Genomic DNA, 16,630 nt, shown 5'->3' with positions numbered 1-16,630 from the left:
TGACAATTCCAGTGTCCTGGAATCAAAGTTAGCCCTCAATTTCTCAACAGAAAAAAAATGTAAACCAGAAGAATCCCAGAGACAATAGCATTGGCTATGGCCTGCCTGACCAAACTTTCTGTTAAAAGGTTAATTGCATGACAACTACAGATGCATCAACACAAATAAATAAAAACACAGCTATATAAACAGAACATGTCCACACACTTTTCTTCTGAACATCCCTCAAAACGAGATACAAACACTATCTCAATAAAAGAACAGGAGAGTGTGTTTAGCAAACAGCTGAACATGAACTTCAACATCCAAAAGCAATGCTATAGAAGTGGAGTTGATGGTAAAGAAAAAGCAAGAGCAGAACTGGTTTTTTTTTCCCCCCACTATAAATGAACTTGAGTGCTTCAGGTCACAACTGTCTGTAGAACAAAATAGTTGCTTAAACTTTGAAAAGATTTTCCTATCGCAGATATACTATTCTCATACATTTTTGAGAAATGAGCACAGATAAAGCACTATTTCATTTATCCCTGTTTCAAACAAGCCAAAGGTATTTCTCTCCTCTCTCTTAGAAACCAAACCAATGCATTAACCATACTGGGCATTAGTATGGCTCATCTGCCCTGTTGGGCATTGGTGTTCCCTCCAGGCCACAGGAGCCAGAATTTAAATTTCATTCAGGTAGTGCGATGATTCCACAGAGTAACAGACATGATTGACAAAAAGGTTCTAAAAACCTTTAGCTCCTAGTGACTTGAATGAGATTTGTGGTTGCTTAGTAACTCTTAAAAAAAATTAGACATTTGAAAACTAGTAATATTGTTGTTTATAGTAGTCTAGTTGTCTAAAACTGCATTCCTAACACCACAGTACTTTACCATCTAATGTAGTACTTCAACAAATTTAAGGTACTCTGTACAAAGTAAGTTGATCTTCACAGAATTTCACTAAGATAAGCTTAATTATACTGCAGGCCACCTATTTTACAAATGACACAGCTAAAATAAACTATTCAAGCCATACAGAAACCTTAAAATAGCCCTGTATGATAGCACTATTAATACACTACGTTTTCCTTTTGCAACTAGGAAGTCATCCTGTTTTACAATATAAATTTATTCTTCAGACCACACTTATATGCCTGCAGCACTAAACATGCTAACAGCAGGGATTTTGTGGTACTGCCACAAGGTGTTCTATATTTTCTCCTCCATACAGATGAAAGTGTACAACATAAAGAGAATACTTACCACAAAATACCTACCTCAAGTTTGTGTAATTTTGAGGGTTTATTATTAAGCTTTGTCATTCTTCTTGTTGATATTGATTCTATATGGAATGTAATTGTATGGCTCCTGCTGATATCAAGAGATGCCATGAATCTACATCTAAGGGCAGAATCTAGCTCACAGACGATTCATACCCATTACACTTTGTAGTTTAGAGAAGTGTAGGTGTTACGAAGCACTAATATGTCTTTCTTTGAAAAGGCATTCAGTAAACTGCTTATTCATCCTGATATAAAAGTAGATCAGAAAAACTGTGGTTTTCCACCAGAATTTAGGGCTCCTTAAATAACAGCTATTCAAAATACTTCAGTGCAATTCATTTTTACAATGTGGAAGATTAAGTACTATAGTGTTATAACCTATACATGAGATACTTCAAAAACCATTATATATTTAAATGCCCTCTGATACAAGATTTCTGCTCATTTTTATTCAATTATGATCAATTATGAATCAATAATCAGATTACAATAAAAGTGGGGCTGGCTGGCATAATATTCCTTCCAAAATAAATTCCACGGGGGATGTATGTATAGCTTCTTTTTTTGTTGTGAATTGCTATTTAATTAACAACGAAGAACGGCCACAGAAGCAACAGGACAGTAAGATTCCTGACCCCACGGTAATGATCATGAAAGCAGACCCACCCTGCTGCCACCACTTGTCCCACAGCAGCAGGACTCTGCACTGCTGAGGGGATATCTATAACTGCCAATCTCTTAGACTACTGAAAGACCGTAAGTGCGTATGCATGTACACACATGTACGTTCATATCATAAAACCATCTATGTCATCAAGAATAACTGTAACAGAAAGAAAAAAATTCTTGCTTCTATAGGAAGCAATTTTCTCTTTCAGCTAGATAATCCTTGTACATCTGAACTGCATTGTGAAGAGATCCTCTGTGCTTGCTGTCTCTTCCTCTGTGGCACAATCCTTCCTCCCTAGAACTTCACACAACGTTAGTCAAAGAGGATTCAGCACAGGCCAAAGGAAGAAGAAAGCAAACACATAATTCCAGCAGAAGTGATGCAGAAGAGTTAATACAGCTTCAAAATTCCCATTTTACATGGTTTTGGTAAAATCGCTACAAGAATGTCAGGAGAACGATGATTTCACTGTGATGGATAAATTTCTATCTGGATGGTCCTTGGGATCTATTTGGCTCTTTCTAAGGTTTTTAAGAATTAAACCAGCGCATCTTTGATATGAATACAACATGGTAAATTCTTAGACTTCCCCAAAGGATTTCTCATTTGAATGACACTGTGCAACTAATACACTTCAAATGTAATTTAATGGCTCTCAAAGATGTCCTCAAATATGTAGAAACAGCACAATTATAAAAATCTTGAAAAACAGACATCTTCATTGGAAAAATATGGATAAAATATACCTTACAGTGTCATCTCTCAAGTTCCAGCCATAAACTTTTAGCCAGAAGTATGTTTAAAGGAAGAGCAGGTAACAACAGTAAGAAAAAGCAAGAATGATGTCTCTGGCTTTTGATGCCCTGATCACCTTCACAGATAAAGTGGCTTCTCTGAAACTCAGTCCATAAAGCTGTCTTCTCAGAGATACATAGAGCATTACAAAGAAATCAAGAGAGATCCATAGCAGCATCAGACAAAGGAAGCTTTTAAGCACAGATACACACACACACACAAGCACAAAACAGGCCCCAAATTTTACAAGACTAAATAGTCGAAATACCAAGCTCCCAACCCTGTCAGTTCAGAATTCTGTATGTTATCTAGTAAAAGTTTCATTAACAGTTAGAATGGCTTTATGAGATGATCCTACAGTTGTTTCTACAGCTCTGTTTCTTGGCCAGCCCGCTCTCCTGCACTAACGGCAGGCATTTCTCACTCTCCAGACGAAGCTCCAGTTCCCAACTCTGCTTCTCAGACAGTTCAAGGACTAACACCCCCTGTGGCGTCCCAGACAACCTCGTTCTTGCTGTATATATTCCAGTTGCTCTTATAACCAACACAGACTTTAATAAATAGCTTATCATTTTTATCTCCAACTTTATTTTATGGTGGCTATCAAGACCAAAACCAAAATTCTTAGCTGATCCCTTCATCATGGAAAATTTTACATGTACTTTTTTTTTCCATTGCACTATCACCTCAAAGTTTCATTTGAAGTTTCACATTTTTCTAAAGTGGTCAATCTCCTACTACTACTAATCTCACCCTTAAAGTTTTCTTCCCTTATTCATTTTTGTAAGGTTCATATGACCACTATCAAAATACAGACTTCTCTGGCCTTGATCAAAATTGACAAAAGGTATCCTCCTACATTTCCAACTTCTTCCTTCTACTACTGCAATGTTTCCCTTTTTTTTTAAAAAAAAAAAAAGGAATAATGGAAGCCATCCCAGGTAGTATTTTGCAAGCTCAGCCCTAATGGCTTCCTTCTACTGTCAAAAAGTTTGCTCCATTTTACCAAAAAAAAACAAAAAAAAAAAAGAAGGGATTTTTAGCTTTTTCACTGCTCTGACATGTCACTGTCATGCCTCAGTTTACTCATCTGTAACACAGAGAAAAATTATATGCATCTCTTCTGTAAAAGCTTTATTTTTTAGAGATATAGTTGAAAACCAGCCATTGTTCACACTATAATTACATATCTGCAGTCTTTATCTTTCCCCAAGACTTTGAAAAGTTTTATAGCATGTAAAAAACAATTAAACATATTCTGCTAATGACTTTATTCTGTTCTTTCTAGGCTTGACCTGGGATTTAGATTTGTAAATGGACTTCATAAGCCCAATTTCTTCTCCTTTAGCAGCATTTACAGACTGATTTGAAGAACCTGGTATAGTGCTTTCTATATTAAAAATTACAACTGTGCTTCAATTTGTTTGTGATTCCTGAATTGGGAAAATAACTGCAAATTAACAAGTTGTATTTAAATGCAAGTGTTTTAATGTGGCCTCATTATAGTTCGTATCAGCTTTGGTGGGAATCTGTCAAATGTTATGTTATGATAGAGGTTACTATGAAAATTCCTGCAGTCCACAAAGCATGCTGCAAGTCTGAGGTGAAAGAAAACAAAACTCAAAACTCCAAAACAAACAATTTCTGACTCCGTATTGCACGTCACTATCAATAGCATCATTGTTTCCATAGCTACAAATGTAGACTGCTTCAAAGGAAAGAAGCAGAGAAACTGAAAATGACAATGCACAATCAAAACAGGCACATACAGTTTTCAGACGGCACATGTGGGATGGAGAAAGAAAGTAATATGGTGGCAGGGAATTCTGTGGGGTTTTTGCATTTGACAGTAATGCCAGTGATCGAGGCACATCAAGCTCAGAACAGTAAGCAGCAGTAAACCTCTCACTGCAATATCACTTGATACATTTCTACACCTAGTGGAAGGAAGAGGGGAACAGAAAGGATGGAGAATACCAGCAGGAATCACCAAAGCAAATATACAGGGCAGGTGTCCCTTTGCAGATACAGCCACCGGCAGACTCAGACGGACATATTTTTAATCAGGTTTTCTTGGCGTTTTCAGTGGTTCAGTACAGTTGTGAAGATGCTCAAATCCTTTATACTGCTTTTATCACAAATGATGACAAAACATACATGCTACACCTAGTACTAACAATAACCATTCCAGGAGAGGATACAGCATCAAAGTGAATCACTGTCCAGGGGGTAGCACAAAACATGAGCGCAACAGCGTACAGGGAAACATGCAAGTCTCACCACATGAAAGGGACTCCACAGTATCTAGCAACTCATCTGTCCTTCAGTATTAAGTTCCTGCCCTCTAAATATTACCTGCATAATAGCCTACTTCACTATCAGCCAACTACTCTGTAACTATGACAATATCCTCATGACGTTCATACTGGACAGCAAGGTAAATTCTGTTCTTCCGACAGCTGTAACTCCTGAGGTCCACAAATGTGGACCTTTCTCTGTCAATTCTATACTGATGAGTGCTGGAATAAAACCAAGACCAGCATCCAAGTCTTGCAACACTACCGTTGTTCTTCTCAGAAGAAGAAACTGCATAATGTAGAAGTATATTGTAATAAAATTTAAAAAAAAAAACCAACACAACAACAAAACAAAAAAAGCCACACACACCCAAAAAAACTACACCGCACACAAAAAAACACTTATCTCTAGTACCTTAGAGTATCCTGGCTTTTTCAATGTAGTAATAAACTCAGTAGTTTACACAGGGAGCAAGGTGCTTCCATAGGTTATGGTGGCATACTCAGAAATGCATAGTATCAGACTGATTCTTCTCTTATCAAAGTGAGTGACAGCACTTAGAAAAATCCCACCTACCATGTCCTTCCTTAGTCTCCCAGGCTCTAAGGAAGACAGTTATCTGTGATATCATTTTCTTCCAGCAATTTTTTTTTAAGGGAGCAGTTGATAAAATCCACAAGAGAACACAGTATTATCTGCACACTACACTGGAAGTCATCTCTAAAACAAGCAGAGGAGAGGAGAACGGTTATTAGAAGATGGTGGTCACTATTTCCTCAAATGTCACTGCATGGCTATCGCTCCTTTACAACAACATTTGGTAAGTATCACTCTTTGGAGGCGTAGTTTCTATAACGAATATCAGATCAAGGTAAACTAAGAAGTAGCTTGAAATTACAAATTCAGCCCTTGCTATACATGAGTACTGGCATACATGACCTTCAACAATTGTCACAGGAACAGAACAAACACCTCATTATCTTCATTACAGCATTGAAAGCCCCAACTGTTAGTAATTCTAATCAGCTTTGGCAAAAGCTATTTTAACACTCGGGGCAGTGAGGAAGGTAGAGAATCAAAGTCTCAGTCACAAGAATATTACTATTCAGACAAGGCTAATCTTATTTCTACAAAATAAAGCTATCATCTCTCAAATGAAGCTAGTTCAGACAGCAATACAATAACCATTAAACTTACAAATTAGAACTCCTAATCCTTGCAGCATATGTTTGACTAAAAAAAGTAAGCAAAGCACAGACCATAAAGATAAACAAAGGTTTAGCAGAACCAGCAGCATGTCTAAAATGGAAGTTTCTCAAAGACAACTCTTATCCTTTTATTTGTGCCATGCATGAGAGTAAAAACAAACAAACAAAAAAAAGACAAGTCAAGCTCTGAAACTTAGAAAAGCTGCATGAGATGGGTGTTATATTACATCCCAAGTTTTTTCTTTAACACCTAGACTTCTGTATGAGCAATTTGTGGTGTTAAAATACTATGGATTCTAGTGTCTTATCTCTTTTAATTGCTGACTGGAATGGACTCTGTTGAAGAGGAAGTAAAAGCAGGGGATTTACATTTTTCATGTTTGCCTCAGGCTACTAACAGAAGAATTCAGGACTTTTTCTAAGGTATGTCAGTAACAACGATGTGTCACATGTCATTAGTTTATAATTAGGCTGATAGCCAAAAAGAATAATGCAGCTGACATTCTATTAAAATAAAAAGTATTCCCCAAGGCATTAAAACACTGACACAAGCATCTTAAAAGGCAGTGTAAAAATGATATAAGGAAATATTTATTTGTGCTGCTGTGTTTTCCATCACAGATTCAAATAAGTAATTCTAAGGTATGCATGCATTGAATATTTAATTATCCTATGCTGATTTAAAAACATATATTTCATATCTGAAAGCAAAACACAATGAAACTCCTCTATGAATACTAGCTACTCTGAGAATAACAGGCTATCTACACTCTGTATTACTCCAGGTTACAATTTGATAATCCATCTTCTTCGCAAACCAAATAAAATTTTAAAAAATAGAAAAAAAATAGAAAAGAGTTTGCAATTTACTTGAAGTGCAATAATGATTCTATAATAATACAAGCCTTACATACTGAATTTGTAAACATCAGAATTTCATTCTGTAAAGGATTTCCTATAAAATGCTCCTGAAAGAATCAGGATTTAGGAAATCCAGGGCTGTAACTCCATGTAGTTTAGAACATACTTAGTCCAGATTGTGTCTGAAAATTCAGCAGACTATCAGAATTACCAGATTACAGAAGACTACAGAATTGTGGTTTATAGACAAAGTAACGGTCATCACTCAGCATGGCCAAATTTTAGTTCTTTGTTAACACACCTAGTAAGAGATGTCTCACCTGTTCCTTTCAGGTACACATATCAAAAAATGTGTGCCATTCCGTGCATCAATGTCACATAAGCTACTGCAAGAAAGCATTTCCCCATTTGTGGATTTCAGCAATGTTATTCAAAATACAAGACTTCACATTCATTCTCCTGAAGCCAGCCAACAGCACATTTACTTTTTTTTTTTCTAACAACTATTAATACTTTTCCAGTTGGCCAAAAAAAAAAAAAGTCCTTCGTGAAGCTGGCAGATCTAGTTCTTTGTTCACCATGCAGAGTGCTTTCATTTCCAACACAATGACAGACAGAGAAGTATTGTGTTTTCAAATGTATTACAAGGAATCCTGTGATTTAGTTGTTGCTATTAAAGAATTATATTCAGAGATTATATATTCTGAAGTGAAATGATTTCTACCTATCCTCCTCTTAAGTTCTAGACACAGAATTTATAACACATTTGATTACAGCAGTATCATACTGCAGAAGAAGGCAGGTGACTTAAAAACGTTATCTATTATTTTGTTGCCTATTCCTTGAATACTGACAATCGAAGGACTACTTAGTTTTCTCTCTGTACTCTTAACACCAGTGTGAACAAGTTTAAACAATCTTTTGATTCACTGTGCTATGAAAATAAGTTGACGTACAAAAATAAACATGGCAGGCAATGCTGTAGAAGGTCAGTGTTCTTCAGAATTTTAATACTCAATGCACCGCTTGCACTCTGGTGACAACATGAGAAGGACCACTGCTACACTGGAAGACACAAACTGGTATTATCCCTTTACTGCTGATTTACAGAGAACTGAAAAGGTGTTTGATACTTTGATTTGCTGGGCATACAGCTGAGGTTTTGTGTCCTATCCCCACTCCCCATTTTCAAGTTTCCTCTGCATTACCAGGATTCTCATCACTTGCCTCAGCAGTTCCATTTCAATCTGGAGGCTGCTCAGGGGCAATGTTAAATTTTGACATGAGGTCACACTAAATATAATGGGTCACAAGCTCAACCAGTTCCTCAGACAAAGTCACCACAAGAGAAGAGAAACTGTTTCTCCATGTTCCCACTCCGTATACTAAATAAGCTAAGAAAAAACTTCTTTCTCAGAGTGGAAGTACGTAACAAATGTAGAAAGATTGTTTAGAAAGATCAAAAACCTATGAAGAACCATATACGCTTTGGTATATTGCTTTGAGTATACACACCATATTTTCACATATAAATTCATGCATACAATTGCATTTTGAAACACACTTGTGGTGGTAATGGCAAGGTAACCCCGTATTTTTCTAGATGTGCATTCTTACAGAGGTGGATAACTATGGTTAAGTTCATAATTTCATTCCCATATGTAAAAAGAGCCTAATTTTTCAAAATAGAAAGTATGACCAACTAACTGAAAATCAGCAATGTAACTGACAATAGTACTTCAATTTGAGACTTGTTTTTAATTTCTGGGAAAAGAATACTTACCACAGTTACTGATGAAACCTCAGTTCACCTCAAAGACTAAACTGAGTATATATCAGATGCTTTCTATTACAGTTAACTTGCAAAAAGTCAATACCTCTAACAAAGTAAAAATTTGGGGTTTTTTTCCACCTGATAAAAACAACGACAAACAAGTTAGAAAGCACTGTGTTCCAGGAATAAACAAATAGTTGCATAATTATGTATTTCAGTTTGTGACAGCAAAGTTATTTTTCTCCCTTATCATTAAAATTTATTTTGTTATTCTTTTTTTGAGAAATGCAATTAAAGCTTTATAAAAAAAATAAATTTATAAACGCATCTCAAAATCCCCAAGCATTTACTGTCACTTAACTGAAAGCACAGTGGCTAAATAAGCCCCACTACTGGAGTTCAATGTCTGCAAGTTTGTATATTGACGCTATTAGAGTAACTACATTAGAAATCCTTCCCAGAAAGAATCCCTGGAGTGTATGTGTTTGATTTTTTTAAGTTGTGGCGACTGCAGATAAGTAATATCTTTAATCAGTTTTTCCCCTCATATGAAATAAGTTAACGGTTCTGAATTCCCTGCACTCTGAAAACCTTTGCCCAGAGACAGAAATACAGAATATTGTATTATACAGTTAATATTTAGCTTTACAATACATGAATTCATTTTACAAATAGATTTTACAGGTGAACACTTGAACTCAAAACATGTCCCAGTCTCTGGCACATCACCACCATCACATATCGTAGCTATCAATGCAGAAAGTGAATGAAATGCATCAAGTATTTCAAATTGAAAACCAACTGTTTCTGAACACGATGGGGCATATTTTACCATTTAAAACAACAGACCCAGTCATTTCTCAAAACAGAAGTCACTAGTAGTACCTGGGATATAGATCTACTACGCACATGTCATTTAAACTGCATTAGGCAGCACAAATGTCAACAGACACAAAACATTCCAAATTGGTGGCAGGTGATCATGCTCTGAAATCAGACTGTTCCATTCAATGCAAAGCATGGCAGCAGCATCTATTCATGAAATTGGAGAGAAACAGCAAAATAACGGCCTCACTTGCTAGGCAAAAGAGTCCAGTGCTTCACCATTTCCTGAAGTCCCTTTCTCAGCTTTTGAAAAACACAAAGGCTTACCTTTCTGTACACCAGCATGTTTGGGGATTCATCAGCCACCCCATTGCTGCTTTGCCCATAATTATTTCCTTGTGCCATGTCCCACAAATTTGATCCGCTTTTGAACGTTGCACTGTAAAAGGCAAAAGTGATTTCAGTAAGACATCGCCTCAGGTCTCCTTCCTTCCTCAATGATTAATGGACCTGACTTTCTACTAACATGTTATCAGAATCAGTATATGCTCTTACTCAACAGATATTTACATTGGAGCAAAGCTACTAATTCACCATTTACTGTCATTACTCTCTTTTGCCTGTAAATAATGAATGTAATATGTTAATCTAATTTAGACGTTAATGAATTGTCACTCCGAATAGCTCCCTGACATACCACTAACAACCATATCATGCAGACGCCTCCTCACAAAGCACTCCTTCCTCCCCTGCACAGGCTTCACCGAGGGATGATCTGCATCTTCCAGACCTCAGGTTTGGGAGCAGTGACTCGGCCCATGACTATGTATTCAGCAGTGCCCTCTCCTCATGGCTCGGGCCACAGTAACTTTTGCAACCCTCACAGACATGACAAGCAAAACAGACGCTTTAAACTTCTCTTGAATTCACCAGCACCTGTGTGCTCTTACACATATACCGGGGGAGGGAAGCAGGTGACAGGGGGGAAAGGAAGAAACAAGCCAGAAAACGTTTACAGTTGCTTTCACCTACTTTGATGGTACTTCACTGCAAAACACCGGCTCCACCGCCAGCCCCGTCTCCTCTCTGCCCTCCCCCCCGGTCACACGGGAGCTGCACTAAGCAAGAGCTCAGATCATGCCGTAGCTCCGGCTTTGCACGCAGGTGTAAGAATGCGCTCCATTTACAGACCGCACCGGGGCGGTTGCGGAGAGCCCGGAGGGCTGAGCTCTACTCCAAACGCTTACCTCCAAAGCCTTCCCCTGCCCCCCAGATCCCTCGCCTGGGGGCTTCACTGCACCCCGTCCACGGCGCCGGCTCGCCCTGCCCTACCCCCGCAGTTGCCCGCCCGTGGGTGCGCGCCTCTCGGCGGCAAATGGCCGGGAGAACGGGCTCGCCCGGCAGGGAGCCCGGCGCGGCGCCCGCTGTTTCAGCACCGCGGACAGCGACGGCGCCGCCGCCCGTGCCGGGAGCGCGGAGGGGCGCGGAGCGCGGCTCCCCGCGCGGCGGCTCGTTTACCTCCTGGGCCAAGGTCACTACGCGGTGGCCGCGGCTCCTCGCCTCCTCCTGCTGCGCCCCGCGCGGTCGGTGTCAGCCGGCAGCGGGCGGAGGGACGCGGTGATCGCTCATCACACACACGCACTGCGGGCGGAGGCGCTGCTAGTGGTGCTGCCGCCGCCGCCGCCGAGGCTGCGGCTCTCCCCTGCTCTGCCGAAGCGGCAGCAGCTCAGCGCCCTCCCCGCAATGGAGCGGCCGTCACGTGGGGGACGGGCACGTCAAAGGTGCTGCTGCTGTTGCTGCCGCTCCGCCACACAGCAGCCCTCCTCCTCCTCCTCGGCGCTCTCGGCTCGCTCACCGAAAACAGCGGCCAAGAAAATGCAGCTGCCAGCAGATCTGGCAGCAGCCCCCGTAAATGAGATTAGGCAGCGCTGGAGGGCTGGGCAGGAAGAGAATGTGGGCTAATGGGATAGAGAAGGGAGGGGGGGAGTTGGTGGTGGAAGACGCTGGTGGGGAAAGTGTGTCGCCTTCTCCTTCTTACTCCTTTACTGACAGCAACAGGGAATGTGCCTGTTCTCTGCCTTATGCTGGACACTTCATGTATTTTTTTCAGTGAGAACTAGGGAGAGGTTGGTCTGTGTTGGCACCGCAGACCTCTCTGAGCAGTGGAACAGAGAGAGCAGAAAGCAAGTCTGTTCCAGCTGGATAGACAGGAGCCCTGAGGACATCTCAGGACATACTCAGGGCTGTTTTGCTATATCCCAGGCAACTGCCTAATTTGTTAAGGCCTAGAGTTGACCACGATAAAAGAAAGAAATCGGGTCTGCAAGTCATACTTCCTCATCACATATGGACAAGAATGCTCTGATTTTCCAAAAGGGTCGAAATGCCCAGAACTAAACATCCACAAGAACACAAGATACTTAAGTGGTTAAGCTTTGGGATATTCCCATTTGAAAGTGTCTTTTCTGGAAACAGTAACTCTTATTACAAGGATGATCTTGCAAAAGAAGTCATCTTCGACTGTGCACCACACCTTTTGGAGCACACACTGTTAAACCATGCGATTCAAGCGCAGATTCCCATACATACTGTGTCGTTCCCACTCTTACTTTTTCTACCTTTTTCACATCTCAAGGAGACTCAAAATCAACACTAGCCTGCTAGAAGTTTGCTATTATCAACTACTGCAACTACTTTTAACTACTATTCCAAACTTTGCAGTAGCTTTCAAATCCTTTAACAGAGAACGTGATAAAATAGCTAAGGCAACAACAGGGAGTCACAGTGGCCACAACAACATAAAGGAGAAAAGACAGGGCTGATCTGGACTTTTTGGAGAGGTGAGGAAAGGAAGACATGGTCCTAGAATGACAACCAGAGTAAAGAAAGATGAATAGGAATTGAATGAATGAATAGGAATGTTCTTCAGAGAGAGAAGTATTAAAAGGTGAAATAACACAACATAGAATAAGAATCAACAGCTCAGTTCAATGAGATATATTGGCTGCTCTATAGCAGAGAGACACCATATGTCTTGACTTTTACAGAGGTGAGTAATTTAGTATGTCACATGGAAAAGGCAATGGGGAAACAAATGGTGTGGACAAGAAATCTGTAGTTTTGAGATGGAAGAGAGATCAACATAAGTGAAAGAATTCACAAGAGGAAAGCAAAGAAGTATCAATGGTGAAAACAGGGGGCAGAGAAAATTATGGAACTAAAAAATAGATAACTGAGAAAAGGCTTGTTTCCCATTAAAATCAATTTGACATACAATAGCATCTTGATGAGGCTAAGCAATGAAATCTGAATCAAAATATTAATCTTTCAACAAATGCTGTGATTCAGTCCAGTCCACTGTTGAGAAGTGGGTACCAGCTATAAAGATCTCAGTTTGTAATTTCCCTAGTTTTCACACATGTGTCCTAAATAAGCAGCACTGCAGTATTCAGATCTCACAGATTTGCCTATATAAGACTGACAGGTGTAGTAGAAGTCAAGGGAAATGACTCCCAAGGTCTGTTAAGAACACAACCCTTGTGGTTGTATGGCATCAAAATAAACTCAAAATCTTATTTATCAGACTGCTGTTTAAATTTCTTTTTGAGAGTAAAAATGGGAACTACACAAAATATGCTTTAAGTGTAATTTTACCCTAAAAGAGGGATAGGAGAAAAATCATTAAAAATATTGATAATAGACATATTTCTTCCATTTATTTTGCCAGCCAACACTTAACGTAGTAATTGTGTTAAAGGGCATTAAAAAAAAATAAAAATTAAACATTAGCAAGTTTCCAATGAAGTCATACATTTGTTTTCTTACTCTGCCTCATCTTGTTACTAATCCAAGTGGAGAAAAAAGAAAAAAAAAAAAAGAGAAAATGAAACTCTTTTGTACTGCAATTATTGAACTACATACATGAAGTTGTTTACAAGATGATTCCAATCTACCTATTTATTATAAGCTATTCATCAAATGGATCTGGGCAGGGGTTTCACATCTTTGAAAAACTCCCCAACCAAGCTGACTAATTTAGGCAGCAACATTTCCAAGCTTTTATTGTCTGAGAATCTCTTCAAAACTAAAGGGTTAGATTTTGGCTATACTGCCTCCAATCTTGCCTTTGCTTTAATTTTGCTCGAACAATTCTCATTAATTTCACAAATAAAGTAAAATACAAAATGCTACACTAGTTAGGCGAGGTTTATATATTTTCTTTGAAAATAACCACATTTCATTATCATAAATTAAGTTATAAAGCAAGTATGTAGACAGAGCAATGACTTGGACCTACTGAAGTCAACAGCTGTTTGTCCAGTAATGTCAAAAGGAACTATATTTCACACACAGTCTTTAATCTTGTTCTCAGAACCAGAAGAATAACTTAAACATCCCAGTCACGTGTCTCATAACTACAGGCTTGCTATGCTGAAGCACACCAAAAATTCTTCTATTTCACCAGCATGTCCACGATCAAAATGAAAGGGTTAAACGGAAGAGACACCAGAAATAACCCAACAAAATTTCCCTTTTGTCACCATTTTGTGGTGAAAGAGACCCCGGGCTAGACTAGACTGCTTCTATAAATGCAAGTAAAAAGAAAAGAATTTCTTTTAAAAATACTTAACTGAATAATCTCCTTCTAATGCAGTTGGATGTGTTTGTTCAATAGCCTATAAAAGGCTGTAATTCATAAATTACTTACACATCTTTCCCATGTTGAGAGTCATCACTTATCTTATACACAACCAGCATTAGCATCCCCAGAAAGCATGGTCTGCCAGAAGAGGAACGGCCTGTTTCAAAATGCAAGGCAAAACTACTCATTAATAAAACAAAGATGATGGGAAAGGCTGCCAAGGGGCAGCTTTATCTAACAAGGCAATAAAGTACACATGATTTAGCAAGGTGGCGACTACATTTTCTGTTTAGTTTGCATTGTCAATACAACTCAAGTATTCCAATAACATCATATGCACATGGTACACATAACATACAGGCATTTTTTAAGCCAAAATATTATGTCAGGATGTAAGTGATGATCTATCTGGGTGTGAAAGAGATCAGGAATTTTGTTGCCTGTTCTGCTGACCAGTGCTGTAGCATTATATCAGTATGGTGCCTATATGCATCAGTTATCTCTTGTCTTATGCCTAGACCGAATGTTCCTTAGACTAAAGACATGCTGTGCAGTCTCTTACCACAGCATGATCTTGTTCCATGACCAAGTCTTTAAAACATTACAGCATTACAAACAACCACATTCAAATTTACTACAATAACACAAACATTCTAGTTAACTAGGCTCTAAACACTGACATGAGTTAATACTGCGCTACCTTAAAGTATAAAACCCACCTTTTTTGTCACTAGCCTGGTTAAGCATAGAGACTGTCCCTCTACTTTAAGTGAAATGATATATTTGTGACCCTACAGAACCACAAGCATTTCAGTGCCAGGCTCTGAACTGGTATCTAGCAATTCCAGACCCAATCCTTGGCCTTTCAGATGAGATTTGAACACCTGCTCCTTCAGAAGTGAATTGCAATCAATCCATTTATTCTAGGTCTTCAAATTTTATTCAGATGATTAAAAGCTACATACAGTATATACTTGCTAGAACTAAACCCAGGACTGACTGACAAACTCCACCACTTCCTGCACGACACTTTTTTTAAACCCTAGGAATTTGGTTTATTGCCTACTGACCAACCCTACTGAAACTCTAATTACCTTTGTCAATTTATGATGCTGAAGGTCAAAGATATTTGTATTCTGTTGGTTAGGGAAAGAGATAAAATAACAACAAAAAGAAGACTTTTAAAACAGAAAAAAAGGTAACTAAAAAGCAATCTAGATTCAATAAGAAAAAACTCTGAGCTGCCAGAACCACAACAACAAACAAAAAAAGCTAGTCATGGACAGACATAATTTCAAAGGAATGGAAAATTATTAGGAATAAAGAAAGCCCACATTTCCATAATCTTTTTTTTAAATATGAGAGATATATACATACGCACACAACATACATATCACACAGTATGATTTGCATATAATAAAGACTTTAATGCAACGAATTTCATACCCTACTGAAAATGTAGATTACTGTCATAGAAAATCCACAGCTACATAGAATTTGATATCAATATGGTGCCCCACGACAGCTATCCATGGAAATTCAACAGCTTCTACAGACAAAGCAGAACAACCTCAAGTACTTGTACTGCAGTCTTGACAATTAAGCCAGTTCTAATTACGCCCAAAAGAGGGCAGTCTTTCTCAGTCAAAGAGAAAGAGGTTACATTAGCTATCTGATACACAAGTCCTACGGATCAACATTAATTTTCTTCCAATAGAAAACACTACCACAACCAGCTAGGCACCCTCATTTCTTCAAAAAGTGAGAGCATTTACAGAAATGAGATGTATTACACTGTATTCCTTAAAAACTGCCTGGAAGACTCAAGATTAATTACTTCTGATCTTACATCTAAGTTAGCAACTAGAGAAAACAAGCAAGCATGTAGCAATAGAACTAATCTCCAGAAAAAAATATGGGGTTTTGAGTCAAACTTGGATCTCATCATACCAACATCCTTGACTCAGGAAAGGTTCTGAATCAACTCCCAAAACAGCTCTTGGAGTGGCTTTTTCATTTTGTGTAAAAACATTATTGACACAGAATGAATCTGGAGTTCGGGGAATGGGACGCTTGGTCTCTGCTTCAGATAAAATATTTAAAATAAGGGTGTATTGCTCTCAGCATCTCTTAGTACTTGGTATTTATGACACTCTCCTGAGAGGAAAAGATGAGAGATTTATAGGTCAATATCCACATCTTCAGATGCTGCCTAGCACACAGGAGTGCCCGACTACTGAGCAACTTTAGATGAAGTAGGGAAAGCAAAAATAGTGACTGTGGTTTTGTA

At 38.8% G+C, this 16,630-nt stretch overlaps 1 protein-coding gene across 1 annotated transcript in view; it reads right to left on the bottom strand.

Moving 5' to 3' along the window:
* The window catches only part of RGS7 (regulator of G protein signaling 7), a 277,355-nt gene that overhangs the window by 235,105 nt on the left and 25,620 nt on the right, over nt 1-16,630 (bottom strand). The window contains exon 3 of the mRNA XM_054196998.1: nt 10,026-10,137. Coding sequence (XP_054052973.1) covers nt 10,026-10,103 — 78 coding nt within the window. The 5' untranslated portion in view covers nt 10,104-10,137. The remainder of the gene's footprint in view (nt 1-10,025; nt 10,138-16,630) is intronic.

This window comes from Rissa tridactyla, chromosome 3, assembly GCF_028500815.1.
Source record: "Rissa tridactyla isolate bRisTri1 chromosome 3, bRisTri1.patW.cur.20221130, whole genome shotgun sequence".
NCBI classification, from domain to species: domain Eukaryota; kingdom Metazoa; phylum Chordata; class Aves; order Charadriiformes; family Laridae; genus Rissa; species Rissa tridactyla.
This window is presented reverse-complemented; position numbering and strand designations above follow the sequence as displayed.